Consider the following 19,639-nt stretch of genomic DNA (forward strand, 5'->3'; position numbering starts at 1 on the left):
ATCCCAAAGCACACAGAGCCCTTACAACACACCTGAAGGCCCCCCAACATGTCCCGTCTCCCTACCTGGGGGTGTACCCAAACCCCCCAGGGCTCTTTCTTCTCTCCCTAACCCCCCCCCCCAGTCTCAAGCTGGCAAGGTCTGAGACTGCCTGCCCCCCCCCTTTCTCCTCCTGTCATTAAGCTTAGCCAGGCCTAAGAGGCCTTGAGATACTCCCCCACTGTTACCCGGTAGGGAGCATCTCCCATGGTGTAATGGGTTGGGGCAGGTCCCCTCCCCACCACAGGCAGAAATAACGACTCAGACAAACGGATTGCAAAAGTGATGAAAGTTTAAATAGAAAGCAGTGAATGTTACAGAAAACCCAAAGCGCAGTGACAAAGAAAGATCCCATCCCCACCTGAGGGTGCATCCAAAACCCCCAGGGCTCCTTCTTCCCCCTCCCTCTGCTGGGCTAGTCTCAGCTGGCCAGGCCTGAGACTGCCCATCCCCCTGTGGCCTTGGGCCCAATCAGGCCCATGGCCGGGAGATCTCTCCCCCAGTTACCAAGTCTCGGAGAGGGAAGGAAAGAGAAAGTGCCAGACTCCGCACTGGATCTTATAGTGGTGCAAAGAATTATGGTAGGAAATACACAATTTCCTGTGTCCATCCCTCTGGGCTGGACTTCTGGACACAGGAAGTGAATGCACCAGGGGGGCACCCAGCTCAAACTACAACATGCCACCCCTGTATTTCATACCATAATCCTTGCACCCAAACACATCATCAGATCAGAAAACTTCTGATGACATGTCCGGCAGAGTCCATATCTTCATCTGGGCGTCCACTCAAACAGTCTCTCATTCAGGCTCAAGCATCAGTCCATTCCAGTTGTTCTTCCTCATGTGATGGAACCTCCCAGCGACGCAGTCCTTCTCCTGCAGTGTGAATTCCTTGTGGACTCCTTGGGACATCCTGGTCACCTGGAAATACCTCACAACTTCTCAGCCAAGCCTTTACTCTCATATTCAGCGGCAAATTCTCCACCCCTGGGGCAGGCCAGTCGGAACAATCCGGCTCCACGACTGCCTTTTTCAATCCATCCAGGGTGCCGCAGCCAACCGCTTTCACGCGGACCAAAGCTACACGGATGCATGTCAGAGGCACTCCGCACCCCCCGGCTGGGCGCTCGCGTACCGAGGCAGGACAGCATCCGGCTGCACAACCTCCACCCCCGGAAGAGGGAGGAGCTGCGCCACAGCCCGCTGAAGAAGCAGGGAGGCGGAGCCAGGTGCTCGGCGCCATTTTCGGAGCACGTCCGAAAACACCAGGGAAAGATTTACAGCTGCCGCCGCCGCCTGAACGCAGCCCGGCTCGGGCGGTGCCGCCGCCGCCGCTTGAACGCGGCCCGGCCCGGCCCCCGCCGTCTCTGTCGCCGCGATGCAGAGTCCGAGTCACCTCCAGCAGTCGCTTGCCCGCTCGCCGCGGGTGTCCACTCCCCGCAGCGGCTGCGGGCCGACCACGCTCTGCTTGCCGCTGCCCCTCCTCCGCTCCCTGCCGCTCCGCAGAGAACGAGGAGAAGGCAGGTCTCGCCTTCTTAGGCTACTCGAGCATTCTTAAGCTACCCTGGGCAGAAAGTCACAGAAAGAACCACCCCTCGCTGTTCCCAAGCAACAGGAGGGAATTCCATGCCATCGACCACGCACCAGCTATCCTTCTGCAGTCCACAGGAGTTCATACAGTCGCCCCGGTAACACAAAACCTGAGCCCCAACTTTCCAAACCCAAACCGACGCCCAGAACTAAATTTAAACTCTCCATCTTTTGCAATCCGAGCTGCAGTTGGCCCCACGTTGGTGCGCCAAAAAATGTAATGGGTTGGGGCAGGTCCCCTCCCCACCACAGGCAGAAATAACGACTCAGACAAACGGATTGCAAAAGTGATGAAAGTTTAAATAGAAAGCAGTGAATGTTACAGAAAACCCAAAGCACAGTGACAAAGAAAGATCCCATCCCCACCTGAGGGTGCATCCAAAACCCCCAGGGCTCCTTCTTCCCCCTCCCTCTGCTGGGCTAGTCTCAGCTGGCCAGGCCTGAGACTGCCCATCCCCCTGTGGCCTTGGGCCCAATCAGGCCCATGGCCGGGAGATCTCTCCCCCAGTTACCAAGTCTCAGAGAGGGAAGGAAAGAGAAAGTGCCAGACTCCGCACTGGATCTTATAGTGGTGCAAAGAATTATGGTAGGAAATACACAATTTCCTGTGTCCATCCCTCTGGGCTGGACTTCTGGACACAGGAAGTGAATGCACCAGGGGGGCACCCAGCTCAAACTACAACACATGGGAGCAGAGAGGAGAGTGTGGTGAAGAAGTTATTAAATGTATGATTATGAAATATGAATTATGAAAATATTATTTTTATTAATTATCAAATTATTAATAACTGATGAATCACTAACTTATATACATGTTCTAGTGCACGTTTGTGAAATACATTCCACAAGTGGCTTAGTGTTATGATTAGAACTTAATTGAACTAGTTACAGACTATTTCTATATTTATATAATGAAGGGTGCAGTTCCACCACTCAGCGGGACGCGGGCGGCTCCTGGCTATACACAGCAATATTATAATCTTTCTATACGTCAGCGATTACTCTACTAGACACGGATACTTTGAAATGAGTGCATTAGGAATAGTGTGGACAGCAGGAGCAGGGAAGTCATTGTGCCTCTGTACTCTGCATTGGTTAGGCCGCACCTTGAGTACTGTGTCCAGTTCGGGGCCCCTCAGTTTAAGAAGGACATCGAGACACTTGAACGTGTCCAGAGAAGGGCAACACGGGAAAGGGAAAACGGAGATGGATGGACACAGGTCCCTGCCAAGGGTGGCAAGAGAAATCCACCCCGGCCCTCTCCTCCTCCTCCGCTGCCCTTGCATAATAAGTATGAGGCCCTGCAGGCTGAGGGCGGTGGGGATGAGAGGGCTGAGGAGCAGCCATCCAGAGGGGAGATCAAGGCCAAGCTGTCCCCGCCGGCTGTAACGACCAGCTCCAGGAAGCAGCCTAAGGCCAAGCCTAAGGCCAAGTGGCCACCACCAGCTATAACGACCAGCTCCACAAAGAAAAGGAGAAGGGTTATAGTTGTTGGGGACTCTCTCCTGGGGGGTACTGAGAGACCCATATGTCGTCCCGACCCATCCCACAGGGTGGTCTGCTCTCTACCTGGGGCGCAGGTAAGGGACATTGCAAGGGGAATCCCCAAGCTCATCAGTCCCTCTGACTATTACCCTTTACTGGTAATACAGGCTGGGAGTGATGAGATCGACAGGAAGGGCACCAGGGCAATTAAGAAGGAGTTCAGGGCCCTTGGACGATTGATGGGGCAGGCGCACAAGTGGTGTTCTGCTCAGTTCCCTCAGTGGCAGGGGAGTACACTGAGAGGAACAGGAGAACCCACACCATCAACAAGTGGCTCAGGGAATGGTGCCAGCGGAGGAACTTTGGTTTCTTTGATCATGGGGCTACTTTTACGGCACCCGACCTGCTGGGTCCTGATGGGGTGCATTTATCTAGAAGGGGCAAGAGAGTCCTAGCACTAGAGTTGGCAGGGCTCATTAGGAGGGCTTTAAACTAGGTCTGAAGGGGGTGGGTGAAGACATCGGTCCCTCTGCAGAGGTAAGAGTAGGGCACAAGGTAGGGTCAATTGAGAGGTCAGGAGCCCAGCTGCAGTGCATGTACACCAATGCACGCAGCCTGGGCAATAAGCAAGATGAGATGGAGGTCCTAATCCACCAGGGCAACTATGACATAGTCGCCATCTCAGAAACATGGTGGGACAACAGGCACGATTGGAGTGCTACACTGGGGGGCTACAGGCTCTTTAGGAGGGATAGGCGAGGGAGGAGAGGAGGAGGGGTGGCTTTGTATATTAGGGAGACACTTTGTATATTAGGGAGAACTTGAGGTGGCAGATGAGGGAATTGAGAGCCTGTGGGTTAAAATCAGAGGGCAGCCCAACAAATCTGACATCCTGGTTGGAGTCTGTTATAGACCACCCAACCAGGATGAGGAGGTTGATGAATTATTCTACAAACAACTGGAGGCTGTTTCAAGATCATCAGATCTTGTCATCGTGGGGGACTTCAACCTGCCGGATATCTGCTGGGAACTTAATTCAGCAGAGAGAAGGCAGTCCAGAAGATTCCTGGAGCGGATAGAGGATTGCTTCCTGACGCAGCTGTTAAGTGAGCCTACCAGGGGACAGGCTCTGCTTGACTTGCTGCTCTCCAATAGGGAAGGGCTAGTGGGAGATGTGACCGTGGGAGGCTGCCTAGGCTGCAGTGACCACGAGATAGTAAAGTTTTCAATATGCAGGGAGATAGGGAGGAGCACCAACAGAACCTTCACCTTGGACTTCCGGAGGGCAAACTTCATCCTCTTTAAGAAACTTATTTGTAAAGTTCCCTGGGTACCAACCCTCATGAACCAAGGGGTCCAGGAGGGTTGGACCTACTTCAAACAGGAACTCTTGAAGGCACAGGAACTGGCGGTCCCCATGTGCCAAAAGATGAGCCGGCGGGGAAGGCGACCGGCCTGGATGGACAAGCAGCTCCTGAAGGATTTAAGGGAAAAAAAGAGGCTGTATCACCTTTGGAAGGAGGGGAAGGCTTCTTGAGGTATGTTTAAGGAAGTGGTTAGATTATGTAGGAATAAAATTAGAGAGGCAAAGGCCCAGTTGGAACTGAAGCTGGCCACCTCTGTGAAAGACAATAAAAAGCAATTTTACAAATATATCAATGCTAAAAAGAAGGGCAAGAAGAACCTCCACTCCTTACTGGACCTGGAGGGGAACACGGTGACCGAAGATGAGGAAAAGGCTGAGGTCCTGAATGCCTTCTTTGCCTCGATGTTTAACAGCAAGGTAGGAGTCCAGGATGAGTGGCCTCCTGAGCTGGGTAATAGGGTCAGGGAGCAGTGTAATGCCCCAGAAATCCATGAGGAATTACTTCGGGACCTGCTGAGCCACTTGGACACCCACAAGTCCATGGGACCGGATGGGATCCATTCTAGGGTGCTAAGAGAGCTGGCAGATGAGCTGGCCAAGCTGCTCTCCATCATTTTCCTCCAGTCCTGGCTCACTGGTGAGGTCCCAGATGACTGGAAACTGGCCAACGTGGTGCCCATCCACAAGAAGGGACGGATGGAGGAACCTGGAAACTACAGACCAGTCAGCCTGACCTCAGTGCCAGGGAAAGTGATGGAAGAGATTATCCTGGTGACAATAACTGCGCACCTGAAGGACGGCCAAGGGCTCAGGTCCAGCCAACATGGATTTAGGAAGGGCAGGTCCTGCCTCTCCAACCTGATCTCCTTCTATGATCAGGTGACCTGTCTGGTGGATGTGGGGAGGCCTGTGGATGTAGTCTATCTGGACTTCAGCAAGGCCTTTGACACTGTCCCCCGCAGTAAACTGCTGGCTAAGCTGTCAGCTCGTGGTTTGGACCGCAACACTCTGTGCTGGGTTAGGAACTGGCTGGAGGGCCGAGCCCAGAGAGTGGTGGTGAATGGTGCCACATCCGGCTGGCGGCCAGTCACCAGTGGCGTCCCCCAGGGATCAGTGCTGGGCTCCATCCTCTTTAACATCTTCATTGATGATCTGGATGAGGGGGTTGAGTCAGTCATCAGCAAGTTTGCAGATGACACCAAGTTGGGAACAGATGTTAGTCAGAGGGTAGAAAGGCTCTGCAGAGGGACCTTGACCGACTGGACAGATGGGCAGAGTCCAATGGGATGGCATTTAATAAGTCCAAGTGCCGGGTGCTGCACTTTGGCCACGGCAACCCCATGCAGAGCTACAGGCTGGGGTCAGAGTGGCTGAAGAGCTGCCAAACAGAGAGGGACCTGGGGGTGCTGATTGACACCTGCCTAAACATGAGCCAGCAGTGTGCCCAGGTGGCCAAGAGGGCCAATGGCATCCTGGCCTGTATTAGGAATAGTGTGGCCAGCAGGAGCAGGGAGGTCATTGTGCCCCTGTACTCTGCATTGGTTAGGCCACACCTTGAGTACTGTGTCCAGTTCTGGGCCCCTCAGTTTAGGAAGGACATCGAGACACTTGAACGTGTCCAGAGAAGGGCAACAAGGCTGGTGAGAGGCCTTGAGTACAAGCCCTATGAGGAGAGGCTGAGGGAGCTGGGATTGTTTAGCCTGGAGAAGAGAAGGCTCAGGGGTGACCTCATTGCCCTCTACAACTACCTGAAAGGTGGTTGTAGATAGGAGGGGGTTGGTCTCTTCTCCCAGGCAACCAGCACCAGAACAAGGGGACACAGTCTCAAGTTGTGCCAGGGGAGGTTTAGACTCGAGGTGAGGAAAAAGTTCTTCACTGAGCAAGTCATTCGTCATTGGAATGGGCTGCCCAGGGAGGTGGTGGAGTCGCCGTCCCTGGAGGTGTTCAAGGGGAGATTGGACGTGGCACTTGGTGCCATGGTCTAGTTGTGAGGTCTGTTGGAACAGGTTGGACTTGATGATCCTTGGGGTCTCTTCCAACCTTAGTTACTGTGATACTGTGTGATACTGTGATACTATAGAAAGCGTGAAGCTAGAATTATGCCCATACTTGGTATTTGCACAAGCCCATGGGTGCATGCTGGCCTGGCTAATGCCTTGGCTTTTGTCTTCCTCCTGAAGGAGGGGGAACTTGTCCACGTGCTGGGACAAGATTCAATATCTGGGCATAATGTGCCTTCACCACAGGGAGAAAGAGGAAGAGAATGACTTTGCAGATGTGTTTATAGGGTGCAGGATTTATGGGTAGGAAATACGCTATTTCTTGTGTCCACCTTACTGGGTTGGACACTCGGGACACTGGAGGTTTAACTTATGTTGCAGCAACAGGAGGCACCCAGCCTAAACTGCCACATACCACATCCAGAGGTGGTGACTCAACCACCTCCTTCAACAGCCTTTTCCAATATCTGACTACTCTTTCTGTGAATTATTTTTTTCCTGATGTCCAGTCTAAACCTATCCTGTTGCAGTTTGAGGCCACTCCCTCTTGTTCTATTGCCAATTACCCTTGAGAAGAGACCGGCACCAACTTCTCCACAACGTCCTTTCAAGTAGTTGTAGAGAACAATATGGTCCCCCCTTTAGCCTTCTCTTCAAACTAAATAGCCCCAGCTCCTTCATTCACTGTTCATAAGATTCTCCAGGCCTTTCACCAGCTTCATTGCCCTCACCTGCACTTATTCCAGCACCCTGATACCTGTCTTGTATTGAGGTGCCCAAAACTGGACACAATACTTGAGGTGTGGCCTCACCAGTGCTGAGTACAGGTGGACAATCACCTCCCTACTCCTGCTGGACACAGTATTTCTAATACAAACCAGGATGCCATTGGCTTTCTTGGCCACCTGGGCATACTGCTGGCTCATATTCAGCCTCTTGTCAATTAGAACCCCCAGGTCCCTTTCTGCCAGACAGCTTTCCAGCCACACTTCCCAAAGCCTGTAGCATTGCATGGGGTTGTTGTGACCCAAGTGCAGGACCAGGCACTTGGCCCTGTTGAAGCTCATGCCATTAACATTGGCCCATCAATCCAATCTATCCAAGTCCCTCTGAAGAGCCTCCCTACCCTTGTACAGATCAACACTCCCACCTAACTTGGTGTCATCTGCAAACTTACTGATGATACCCTCTATGTCCTTATCAAGATCATCAATAAAGATGTTAAACAGAAGTGGTGCCAACACTGAGCCCTGAGGAACACCACTTGTGACTGGCTGCCAGCTGGCTTTAACTCCATTGACCACCACTCTTTGGGCCCAGCCAGCCAGCCAGTGCTTTAACCAGCAGAGCATGCACTCATCCAAGCCATGAGCACCCAGTTTTTCCATGAGAATTCTATGGGAAATGGTGTCAAAGGCTTTTCAAAAGTCTAGGTAGACAATAGCCACAGCCTTTCCCTTATCCAATAGTCAAGTCATCCTGTCATAGAAGGAGATGAGGTTCATCCAGAAAAACCTACCTTTCATAAACCCATACTGACTGGGCTTGATCCCCTGGTTGTCCTTTATAGAGCACTCAATGGCACTTGAGATGTTCTGCTCCATGACCTTCCCTGCTACGGAGGTGAGATTGACAGGTCTATAGTTTCCCAGATCCTCCTTTCTTCCAGATGGGTGTTACATTTGCTACCCTCCAGTTCATTGGGACCTCCTCAGTTAGCCAGGACTTCAGGTAAATAATGGTAAGTGGTTTGGCGAGCACATCTGCCAACTCCTTCAGCACCCTTGGGTGTAACCCATCTGTCCCTATAGACTTGTGTGCATCTAGATGGCATAGCAGGTCACTGACCACTTCCTCTTTTATTGTGATGACCTCATTAAGCTTCCCCTCCCTGCCTCCTAGCTCGCGAGGCTGGGTGTCCAGGCAACTGCTGGATCCAGTGCTGAAGACTGAGACAAAGTAGGCATTGAGTACCTCATCCTTCTCCTCATCCTTAGTCATTATGTTTCCATCTGTGTCCATTAAAGGATGGAGATTTTTCCCTAGTCCTACTTTTGTTGTTAATGAATTTGTAGAACAACTGTAGCTAGGCTGAGCTCTAGCTGTGCTTTGGCTCTCCTAATTTTCTCCCTGCATAGCTTCACTGCATCTTTATAGTCCTCATGAGAGACCTGTCCTCTCTTCCAAAGGCCATAGACTCCTTTTGTTCTTGAGATCCAGCTAAAGGTCCACCATATTCAGCCAGGCCGGACTCCTTCCCCATCGACTCGGTTTTTGGCACACAGGGACAACCTGCTCCTGTGCCTTTAAGATTTCCCTCTTGAAGTATGTCCAGCCTTCCTGGACTCATATATCCTTCAGAGTGGCCTCCTAAAGGACTTTGTCAATCAGTCTCTTTAACACACCTAAGTTTGCCCTCCAGAAGGTCAAGGTGGCAGTTTTACTAACTCCTCTCCTTGTTTCCCCAAGGACTGAAAACTCAAATCATCTCATGATTGCTGTGCCCTATATGGCCTCCATTCTTTACTTCCTCCACAAGTTCTTCCCTGTTCAAAAGAAGTGGGTCCAGGAAGGCACCTTCCCTGGTTGTCTCCCTCACCAGTTGTGTCAGGAAGTTATTTTCCACACGCTCCAGGAACCTCTGGAACTGTTTTCTCTCTGCTGTATTGTATTTCCTGCAGATATCTGGGAAGTTGAAGTCCCCCATGAGAACAAGGGGTAGCAATTGTGAAACCTCTCTCAACTGCTTATAAAAAAATTCATCTACCTGTCCTGAATGGACAAAAAAGCCTCAAGATGGCTCTGAGTCAGACAATGAGCCAGGTGGGCGTGCTTTTGGCTACATTTGAAAAGAAGGTTTTCTATAGGTTGCAATACCAGGGTTTTACCCCTAGATCTGTGTTGCTACTGGCCATTATTGCCTTGGGAAATCTATAAGTATCAGCCCAAAGAGCCAGAGGGTCGTCTTGCAGTTGTCCACCCTCTGGAAGAAAACACAAGCTTTGCTTGGAAGCTGAACTGTGTTTCAGTTTACCCAGACAAGACAACAGAGACCCCTTGCTGCCTTAGCATTGTAAAGCCCAGAGGACAATCACACATCTTGCTGGGCCGAGAGGCGAAACCCCAGAGGAGCTGAGTCCCTGGGACAGTTTTGTTTGACTGGAGCAAGGAGCGAGCACTGCTACAAAAGGATTACAGCCGAGAAACCTCCTCTCTACAAAGCTTTCAGGTACAAATCTTTTGGGAATAAATCCTGCCTCGGTAATAAGCTGCAGACACCAACAGAAAGTGAAATGGTGCTCCTACAGTTTCCACGTGGTCGACGCCATTTTGGTTTGTCTAGATCTTAACGTGTGCCACGAGGTATCCGGATCAGTGAGTAATTACAATATCTGATTTTTATAAGCATCTATTGAAGGTCTGTTGCCTTAGGGAATTCTGGAGTCGTGTCCCCCCCCCCCCCCCCCGTTGTGGGCAATCTTCGGCTTCATTGCCGAGGTTCCTTTTCTTTACAGTTTAAAGTTTGTTGTTTCTGGATTTTTGTACATATTGTTCAAATTGTTACTTGTCCCTGCTGGTGAGGCATCTGTTCCACAACCAAACACCTCGAATCTGTAAAAAGGTTTTTATTAGTGTTGTGGTTTTTATTTTTATTTTTATTTTTATTTTTATTTTATTTGTATGATTAATAAAATTATTAATATTTTAATGAGTCACTCCGCTTATTGAACATTAAAATATCCTTTTATAGATCCTCAACACTACCTCTTCATCCTGATTGGATGGTCTATAACATATTCCCACTACGATAATACTCTTGCTGGCCTTACTCCTGATTCTTATCCATAAGGACTCAACCTTGTCATCACCTTAGTAGTTCAAATTTAAATTTAAATTGTAACACCTATTGTTAAAGCTGTGAACTTGGATTGTTTTCTGTTGCAGTTTTTCAGAGACTATTAATTTTAATGTAGCAGCCAAACTTCAGGCTTTGTAATTAGAAAGTAGAGATATAAGTTACTTGTAAACCCAATTATCTTCCTTTCTGAGGTATGAAGTCTAGTTCTCTGTTACTTATATAAAATAAAGTCAATTTTCAGTGGTCACAGAGCAAGTCTATCATAGAGTTGAGTTTGATTTATGCTTCTGAAAGTCTGCCACCCTTTTACAAGCTGATGCTGTCTTCTTGCTTTGCTTAAATCTGCTGCTGTTTTCAATTTGTGCTTATAACCAAAGTCTCCTTTGTTTTTTTACTGTTATGAACTTACCATTGAACTAGGTTGGTAAATAATTAGTTGTCTCTCCTTCTGCTTGATATAACAATTCAAGTTTTGGGGCTTTTTTTAGCAATTTTTCTTTTTTAGGGGGGTTAGCAATTGAAGTTTAAAATCTAGTTAAGGTTTAAAATACTATACTGTAAAGTTGTTAAATATTCTGTGTTTTGTATGCAATGGGAAGAACATTTAGTTCTTTAATCAAGGAGAGTACAGAAAACATTGAGAAGCATCAACTACAATGTACTTATCTTCAGAGTCTGGATTTTCTTGTTTTGGGATAAACAGCAAATTACTATGTGCATGGAGAATGAGATTAATGTTTAAGTGGTGGTACCTGAAAGATTGTGATGTTTAGTTTCATAAACACATAACATTTGTTTGAAGTCTTAGAGAAGCTTATGTTTAAAAACAAAACCAAAAAACACAACCCAGAAACTACCCTTTAAAATGGAATTTTGTTAAGAGCTAGGCTGAGGAAGTTTTGCCTGTTTTAAGGAACATTACAACTGTATTGATGACTTAAAACCAGAGAACCTATTCACCTTTTAAAAACATTATCATTTACCTTTAATCACGTGTTCCGTTTTGACAGCCTCCTTCATATAGAAAATATAGCATGAGATGTAAGTTTAAATGCAAGTCTAACAATGCTCTCTATCTTCTATATGAAAGGAAATATTCTGTACATTTTTCCATGTTTGACATCATGGCGTTTTGAATAACCATGTTCCATATTCATATCAATTTTTTGGTTTTTGTTTTCAATTTATGCACAGCACTTGCTCTGAAATTTTGGGACTGAGTACACCAAACACGATAGATCAGTGGGATACAACAGGCCTTTACAGCTTCTCTGAACAAACCAGGTGAATATTCTGCCCTCTCTCACATCACAGAAATCTTATGGGAGGGATTGGCTTTGGAGGGTCTGTAATGGGATGCTTTAGCTGTAAAATAGACTGAAATGCTTCCTAGACCTCTCGTGGTACAGCGTTTTAAAATATTTGCTTGCCAGTGTAGAAATCCAAGTGTTCTCAGTTGATGTTTTCACCAATGAAATTCTAATTCTGGAATATTCCTTTTTCACGCCAGTGCTATTGAAAGAATAGGAGGACTTGTTAAATGCAAACTCTAATGTGATTTTGTATTTATATTAACAAAGTTGGGAAACTTAATTCTTTAGACCAAACCTTGCAAAGTGTTTAAACTACTTCGTATGCCACGATCTTTCAGTTAAAATATACTAATTGGCTCATATACAAGCTACTAAAGAATTGTTTGTAAATTCTTCAGTAGTTAATGATGGGAAAATTCTAAACAGATTTTATTTTATCATGTCATGTTACTTGATTTGTGTATTGAGGTTTGTCTCACATCCCATAACAATCATAAACATCGGCATTTGTGTAAGCATATGCAGTCTGTCTTAAAACTAGCAAAACATTTTCAGCTGGTAGCAAGGCAGATGAAGTCAAGAAGATTAACTGTACAGCCCTTACAATATATGCATTTATGCTTTTTGCATTACAGTTATACCGCTATCTGGATCATTTGGGCAGCTGAGTGCTCATTTGCAGTCCTGTTGGAATTACGTTTAAAGCCATAAAGCATCTATGCCACAGCAAATCCTTGAGGTTTAGCAGCAGAAGGGACTATTAAGTGTGTAATCATTTATTTATTTATTTTTAACAATCATCCTAAATACTTGGGTGGAGGTAAAGTAGCTTTTAATGAACTCTGAATTCATCAGCAATAATTCAAGCAGCTCAAAAATGAGCTAGGGCCCTGCTTGATACCATCATTTTTATCACATTTGAAGCCTTTTAACAAGAGTGTAAGAATTCAGTGTTGGTCTTGAGTGATTAAGAGACAGGACACAGTCTGTAAACACTTCTAAACATCTTTCCCCTATAGATCTCTTGATGGCCGTCTACAGGTATCTCATCGTAAAGGATTACCACATGTTATTTACTGTCGTTTGTGGCGCTGGCCAGATCTTCACAGTCACCATGAACTTAAAGCAATTGAAAACTGTGAATATGCTTTCAATCTTAAAAAGGATGAAGTATGTATAAACCCTTACCACTACCAGAGAGTGGAGACACCAGGTAGGAAGACTGCTTCTGACTTTTTATAGCACTATCTGTATGTACTCATTCAGCATAATGATTTAAATGAAAAATAGAGAAAGATGATGCTTTCTCTTGCCAAAAATACAAGATCCTTAGAAATAAATCTTTTGAGAATGCCCTGTCCTGGAAGTATTTAATAGCAAAGATACCGAAAAACCTTTACAAATGTGTTGAATACCCTGATAAACATTTTCAATACCACTAGCAGTTTTCAGCTGGCTAAGTAGAATCTGGACTGAAAAGGAGAATAGAAATAACTTATCTTTCCTAATGTGGAATAGTCTTACTCAAGAGTGCCTCAGCAATCTGTTTCTTCTAGTAACCAGCAGTACAGTTGCATTATTTCAAAAATTTCAAAACATAATAAGAAATTGTTAGATTACATAGATTTTTGTTTTTCATTTTAGCTAACAGAAGTGTATATTTTGAGGATCTCACTAATGCATTGAATTTTGCTTTTCCAGTCTTGCCTCCTGTACTAGTGCCACGGCACACTGAAATTCTAATGGAGCTTCCGCCTCTCGATGACTATACCCATTCCATTCCTGAAAACACTAACTTTCCAGCTGGAATTGAACCACAGAGCAATTACATACCAGGTATTTTCTTAACCCCCCACTGTAAACAATATATTTAACATTGCACTACTGGAACAAAGATGGTAATTTCATCCTCCTAAGTGATCAAAGTAATTGAAAGATGCACCAATAAATTAAATCTAGTTGATTTCATGTATTAACTTCAGTGAAAATATCTGAACACTGTTGTTGGCAGAACACGATCCTGTGTGAAACCACATTGCCGTGGTTTCACAATACCTTACTTGGTTTCAATAGCTTATTTAAGATTCAGAATGCTAATGAGTAAAAAGCAGACCTTCACCTTATGCTTTAATCTTGTTTTACAACGATATAGAGGTTGTCAAATGCTGTCTGTTGGAGATTGAGTAGTAAACTACTACTCAGTCTCACTATATCCAGTATGTGGAGAAAACTTTATGTTGTAAAACAGTGATTTAAAAAGTGTTTTGATACATAGTTTACAATTGATCAAGATGTGCTTTGTGTATTTGTTACTATCATGCGCATACAGTTTTGTCTTTTTAGTATGAAAGAACAACCTAAAAATATTAAACTCTTAAAGAATTCCTTCTTTCCCTCTTTGCCTCTTCCCCACCCAAATACCAAGACTAATCTGCTACAGTGCATCTGAAATCCTGTACCCTTACTGAAACACAAAATCAGTGACCTTTGTTTGCTTCTCCAACTTCCTGTTTCCTATTTCTTCAGGAAGATGCCTGGAATGTAAAACCAAGCAAAGCTGAATTTTTCTCATAAATGTGTAACAGAGCTATGTTAAGTACAAGCTTAAAATTCAGATATAGACTCTCTTGATGAATAATATGACTGCCTTGAAACTCAAATATATGCAATATATAAATTGTATCTATATGTCTTAAACAGGATGTTGCTTGCGTTTTCTTTAATTGTATCCAAGGAGTGAAAAGGTACCAAAAATTATTCAATTAATTTCATCTCATCTGTTTAATTTGTGCCACATTTATTTCCACCTAGAGACAGCAGATCTTTAAAGAGCAAAAGCTGAGGGCTTTTGATAGCATTTACAAACAACTTACTGAAAAGCCACCATTTGAAAATCCAGTGATATGGAAATGAGCTAAAGCAACTGGATAGTTATTTGCAGGAAATCCTTTCAAGGTGACTGTGGGTATTCACGTGATCTTTAAATGTTTATGCAGCTTAACCACACCTTGCCTCCTCTTTTTCACTGACACCCTCCTGTTGTATTCATATCATGGCATATTACTTTGACCTCACTAACTTAATCTTGAATATTTGGGTAGTTTCTGATAAATCCTGTGTGTCTCGACAGTATGGTGGGTTGAAATTTCCCATTACACATTAACTAAGCACAACTAACTCAGTTGGAAGCAAATGGAAGCTGTATTTATAAGCAAAAACTACACTCTACAATGGAATGCAATGAATATGTACAAAATATACAGTATTTACAATATTATACAGGTAAATTTTTGAACCCACAGGAGATGGGAGGAATGTTAGTTCAAAGAAACAGTGTTAGCGTTCTTATCTTTTCTCAAGGTCAGCCAGAAGCGGTTATTGTCTCCTCAGCAGAACAGCTAAGCAGCTAGAGAAAAAGAAAAGGAATGAGAATGGAAGTGAAATGTGAAAGATGTTATGGAACAACTGTCCAATTAATCTGTTTAGAATAATCTTTTGTTTTCCCTTTTACACACAATAGTGAATTATTTATATTTCTCTACTTTTCTGCTCGTAATTTGCAGCTTAATTTTAAAGGCATAGGCTAAAACTGTGACAATCCACCCCTTAAAAGCAGTTTCATTGGCTGTTAATACTATCCATCTAATCTAAAACAATATCTACAATTCGTAAGTAAAGTTCACAGTCCATTCTGGCCCTCCTCAGATTAGATGATTCAGAAGTTCAAAAACCAGGAAACAAGAAAACAGAAAACAGTTTGTCTCTCCACAGACGAGGCAAAGAAAAGGAACAGCGAGTCTCAGTTGACTCAGGGCTCTCAGGGATCTTAGGGTTCATGCACCGTAGATGCCTCATGGATTCTCCCTTGGGGTGTGATGTTGTATCTGTACAACACTCTGAATTTAAACTCTCAGCTAAAGTGAGATTTCTTTGCGGAATACACTGAATTTCACCATTCCCTTGAACTACCCAGAAAGTGTGACCAGGACCTTCAGCAGAAACCATCCCTTGGACAGCTTTGGCCTCTCCTGAAGGAGAAATTACCCAAACAGTTTTGCCTAACAGATTCTTTTCTCTAACAACAGGAACTCTACAATCTTCTACTTTTCGTAACAAATCTGAGTGTGCAGGTCCAGCTCGAATCACTGAACCTCTACTATTTAACAGCCAGGTTGCTTGTGCTAGATGTTTCTCCCAGTTTTTCAAAGATCCACCTCCCATGGCTTTGAGAGTGGTCTTCAGCAAACCATTGTAGCGTTCAATCATCCTTTCGGCTGGTGCATAGTACAGAATGTTGAATATCCAATGGATACTGGAACTGGATAAGTTTCCAGCCATCCTTTGTTTGCCCCTGCCATAGTAAGCACATATTGCTTACCAGATTGAGAATGAGGTAGAGTGATGTAGTCAATCTGCCAGGCTTCACCCTACATGTATTTGGACCATCTGTCACCATACCATGAGGGCTTTATTCGCTTTGCCTGCTTAACAGCAGCACAAATGTCACAGTCGTGGATGACTTGTGTGATAGCATCCATGGAAATGTCTATGGATCTGTCACGAGCCCATTGGTATGTTGCATCTCTGCCTTGATGTCCTGACGAATCGTGAGCCCACCAAGCTAAGAATATCTCACCTCGGTGTTTCCAGTCGAGATCAAGATCAGAGTCCTTGTCTACTTGAGAAACTCTTGCAGCTAAATCTGCCTGATGGTTGTGTTGCTTTGCTCTTAGGAAAGTGAGCATCAGTGCGTCTCACCTTCACTGGAATTCTCTTGATTCGATTGGCAATGTCCTGCCACAGATCAGACGCCCAAATAGGTTTTCCTTTCCTTTCCTCTGCCAACCATTCTTTTTCCAGTTCTTTAGCCAACCCCACAGAGCATTGGCTACCATCCATGTGTCGGTGTAGAGAGAAAGCTTTGGCCTTCTCTCACGTTCAGCTATGTCAAGAAAAAGCTGGACAGCTTTTTCCTCTGCAAATTGACTGGATTCTCCTTCTCCATCCTTTGCCTCTGCAACTCGGCGTGTTGGACTCCACACTGCAGACTTCCACTTTCACGTGTTTCCAACAAGACGAGAGGAATCGGCTGTGAACAAAGAATATTTCTTCTCATCATCTGAAAGGTCATTGTAAGGAGGAGCCTCCTCAGCACGAGTTACTCTCTCCTCTGGAGGTATAGCACAGCTAGTGCCTTCAGGCCAATTTGAGATCACCTCCACCAGACCAGGTCTTTCAGAATTCCCCATTCGAGCTCCCTGTGTTATCAGAGCCATCCACTTGGACTATGTGGCATCTGTGGCATGATGTGGTGTGGAACCTTTACCTGTGAACATCCAATTCAAAACTGGCAATCTGGGAGCTAAGAGAAGTTGTGATTCAGTTCCAATCACTTCAGAAGCTGCTTTTACTCCTTCATAGGCAGCTAGAATCTCTTTCTCTGTTGGAGTATAATTTTGCTCTGAACCTCTGTAACCTCGAGTCTAGAAACCAAGAGGTCGTCCACGTGTCTCACCTGGAGCTCTTTGCCACAAGCACCCGGTTGGACCATTGTCACTTGCAGCCATGTACAAAGTGTTCTTAATGTCTGGATGAGTTCAGACAGGTCCTAGACCCATTGCTTGAACTACTTCTTGCTTTATCTGGTCAAAGGCTGCTTGTTGTTCAGGTCCCCAGTGGAAACTGTTCCTCTTTCGAGTCACATCATACAGAGGTTTCACAACCTGACTGTATCCAGGAATGTGCAGTCTCCAAAATCCCACTATCCCCAAGAAACGTAGAGTGAGTTTCTTGTTGATGGGATTTACCATGGTAGAGACTCTGTTTACTACATCCACTGGAATGTGATGGCAACCATCCTGCCACCACAGTCCCAGAAAGTGGATCTCTCTGGCAGGTCCTTTCACTTTGTCTCACTTAATGGCAAAACCTGCTTTCAGGAGAATGTCAATGACTTTGTTACCTTTCTCAAAGACTTCTTCAGCAGTTTTACCCCAGACAATGATGTCGTCGATGAGCTGGATGTGTTCTGGAGCACCTCCTTTCTCCAAAGCATCATGGATCACTGCATGACAAATGCTTGAACTGTGAATCCAGCCCATCGGCAGTCTGTTGAAAGTGTACTGGATTCCTCTCCAGGTGAAGGCAAACTGAGGCCTGCAATCCTCTGCTATGGGAATAGAGAAGAAAGCATTAGCAATGTCTATGGTAGCATACCATTTGGCCTCTTAGGATTCCAGCTCATACTGGAGTTCCATCATATCTGGTACTGCTGCACTCATAGGTGGAGTTACTTCATTCAGGCATGGAAATCGACTGTCAGATGCCAGTCTCCATTCTGCTTTTGCACAGGCCACACTGGACTGTTGAAAGATGAATGAGGTTGCTGACGACTTTCTGACTCTCCAACTGACGAATCAGATTCTGAATGGGCAACAAAGAGTCACGGTTGGTTCTGTATTGTCTGTGATGCGCAGTCTGTGAAGCAACTGGCCACTTTATATCCTCTCTCTCATGTTGTCCCACAGCTTCAATTTTCCTCCATCGGTTGCTACAGATGCTACTCCAAAAGCTCATTTGTAACCCTTAGGGTTTTTAAATTCCTCCTTAAGCTCTTTCATGCAATGCTTTATCTCTCCAGACAGAGTTTCATTGGAGGAAACCAAAAAACACGTGTGAGAATATCCTCAGTGAAATGGCCAACTGTAGGATGTGTTCCTCCATAATTTCTTGCCACTATTCTGCTTGCCAGAATAGTAGCATAATTAGGAGGAGCAATTTTGATGAGCTTTTTAGCAAGACCTGTTCCCACAGGAATTTCATCAGGATTCAGAGTACCATGGTGTCCATACATGACCTTGCTCACAGCAAACTCTCTCAAATGCTTAATTCCCTCATCCATGGTGTTCCAGGGTTTAGGATTCCATAGAAGGTCATCTCTGGATGGGTACCTCATAAGAGCTGCCAGTAAAAGGTGTGTCCACAGAGAAACCTTACTAAGACACCTGCCTAGATGTCTGTCTAGTCCACTGTCTTTTGAGAGGGTTCCAAGTTGAGATGCCAACTTTTTCTCCCACTATTAAAGCTGGTGCACCTGCCAAGCCAGACTAGAATTGGCTCATTCTCTCCTCTGGTTTAATCCTTTCTCACATGCCTAATTTCCTGTCTAGGTGCATTTGCTGTTTCGATGTCATCTTAATCTTGTTCATCCTCTGTCTCATCTTCTTGAAGATGCTGTCCCCATAATCCTGCTGCTACTCTCTTAAGGACCTCTTTAAGTTTCGAAGCACCTCCATTAACTGCTGACCTACCAGAATCTGTGTTCTGTCCTGCACGTCCGCTACCCAGTGATGGTCTTAATAAGGATCTTTTTTAACAGAAGTTCCCTCACCAGCAGAAGTATCTTGCTGTTCTGCATTGGCTCACATATCTGGCTTGTGCCTGCCCCATCTATCACAGTATCACAGTAACACTATCACCAAGGTGGGCTTCTTGAGTATGCACTTTCCTTGTGGTGGGGGTCCTTTGGGGGGGGTTGGTCATAGATGAAGTAGGAGAGGTCTTTCTCATGCATCCTTTGAATGACTCATCTTCTCACACAGTCACAGCTGTTCAGGACTTATCTAAGGTAAACATTCTATGGCTCCTGAGAAAGTTGTCATTTATCATCTCTTTGAAACCAAAACAATCTGAACATTTTACCCTCTGTTCTCAAAAAAAGCCAACCATCCTACCACCCTGAATATTGTATTTGGTAACACAAATCACAAACCACTATTGCATTTATAACAGACCCCCATTTTCTTTTTGAACCATTGATTTGTGTTATTGGTTTCAGAATTATCAGAATTTTCTTAATTAGCTCATAATTGGATTCCTCTGTCCTAATCACTTCCAAATTATAACCATCTACTTGCAACTTATTAATACGAAACAACAATTACAAAAATTGATATAGATCAGTGTTACAATTATTCCAACAAGCC

At 45.2% G+C, this 19,639-nt stretch overlaps 1 protein-coding gene across 1 annotated transcript in view; it reads left to right on the top strand.

Annotated features, from left to right (window-relative positions):
* LOC128899328 (mothers against decapentaplegic homolog 2-like) overlaps nt 1-19,639 on the top strand; it is a 168,393-nt gene that overhangs the window by 73,947 nt on the left and 74,807 nt on the right. The window contains exons 3-5 of the mRNA XM_054177719.1: nt 11,536-11,625; nt 12,674-12,867; nt 13,356-13,490. Coding sequence (XP_054033694.1) covers nt 11,536-11,625; nt 12,674-12,867; nt 13,356-13,490 — 419 coding nt within the window. The remainder of the gene's footprint in view (nt 1-11,535; nt 11,626-12,673; nt 12,868-13,355; nt 13,491-19,639) is intronic.

Source organism: Dryobates pubescens, chromosome W, assembly GCF_014839835.1.
Source record: "Dryobates pubescens isolate bDryPub1 chromosome W, bDryPub1.pri, whole genome shotgun sequence".
NCBI classification, from domain to species: Eukaryota; Metazoa; Chordata; class Aves; order Piciformes; family Picidae; genus Dryobates; species Dryobates pubescens.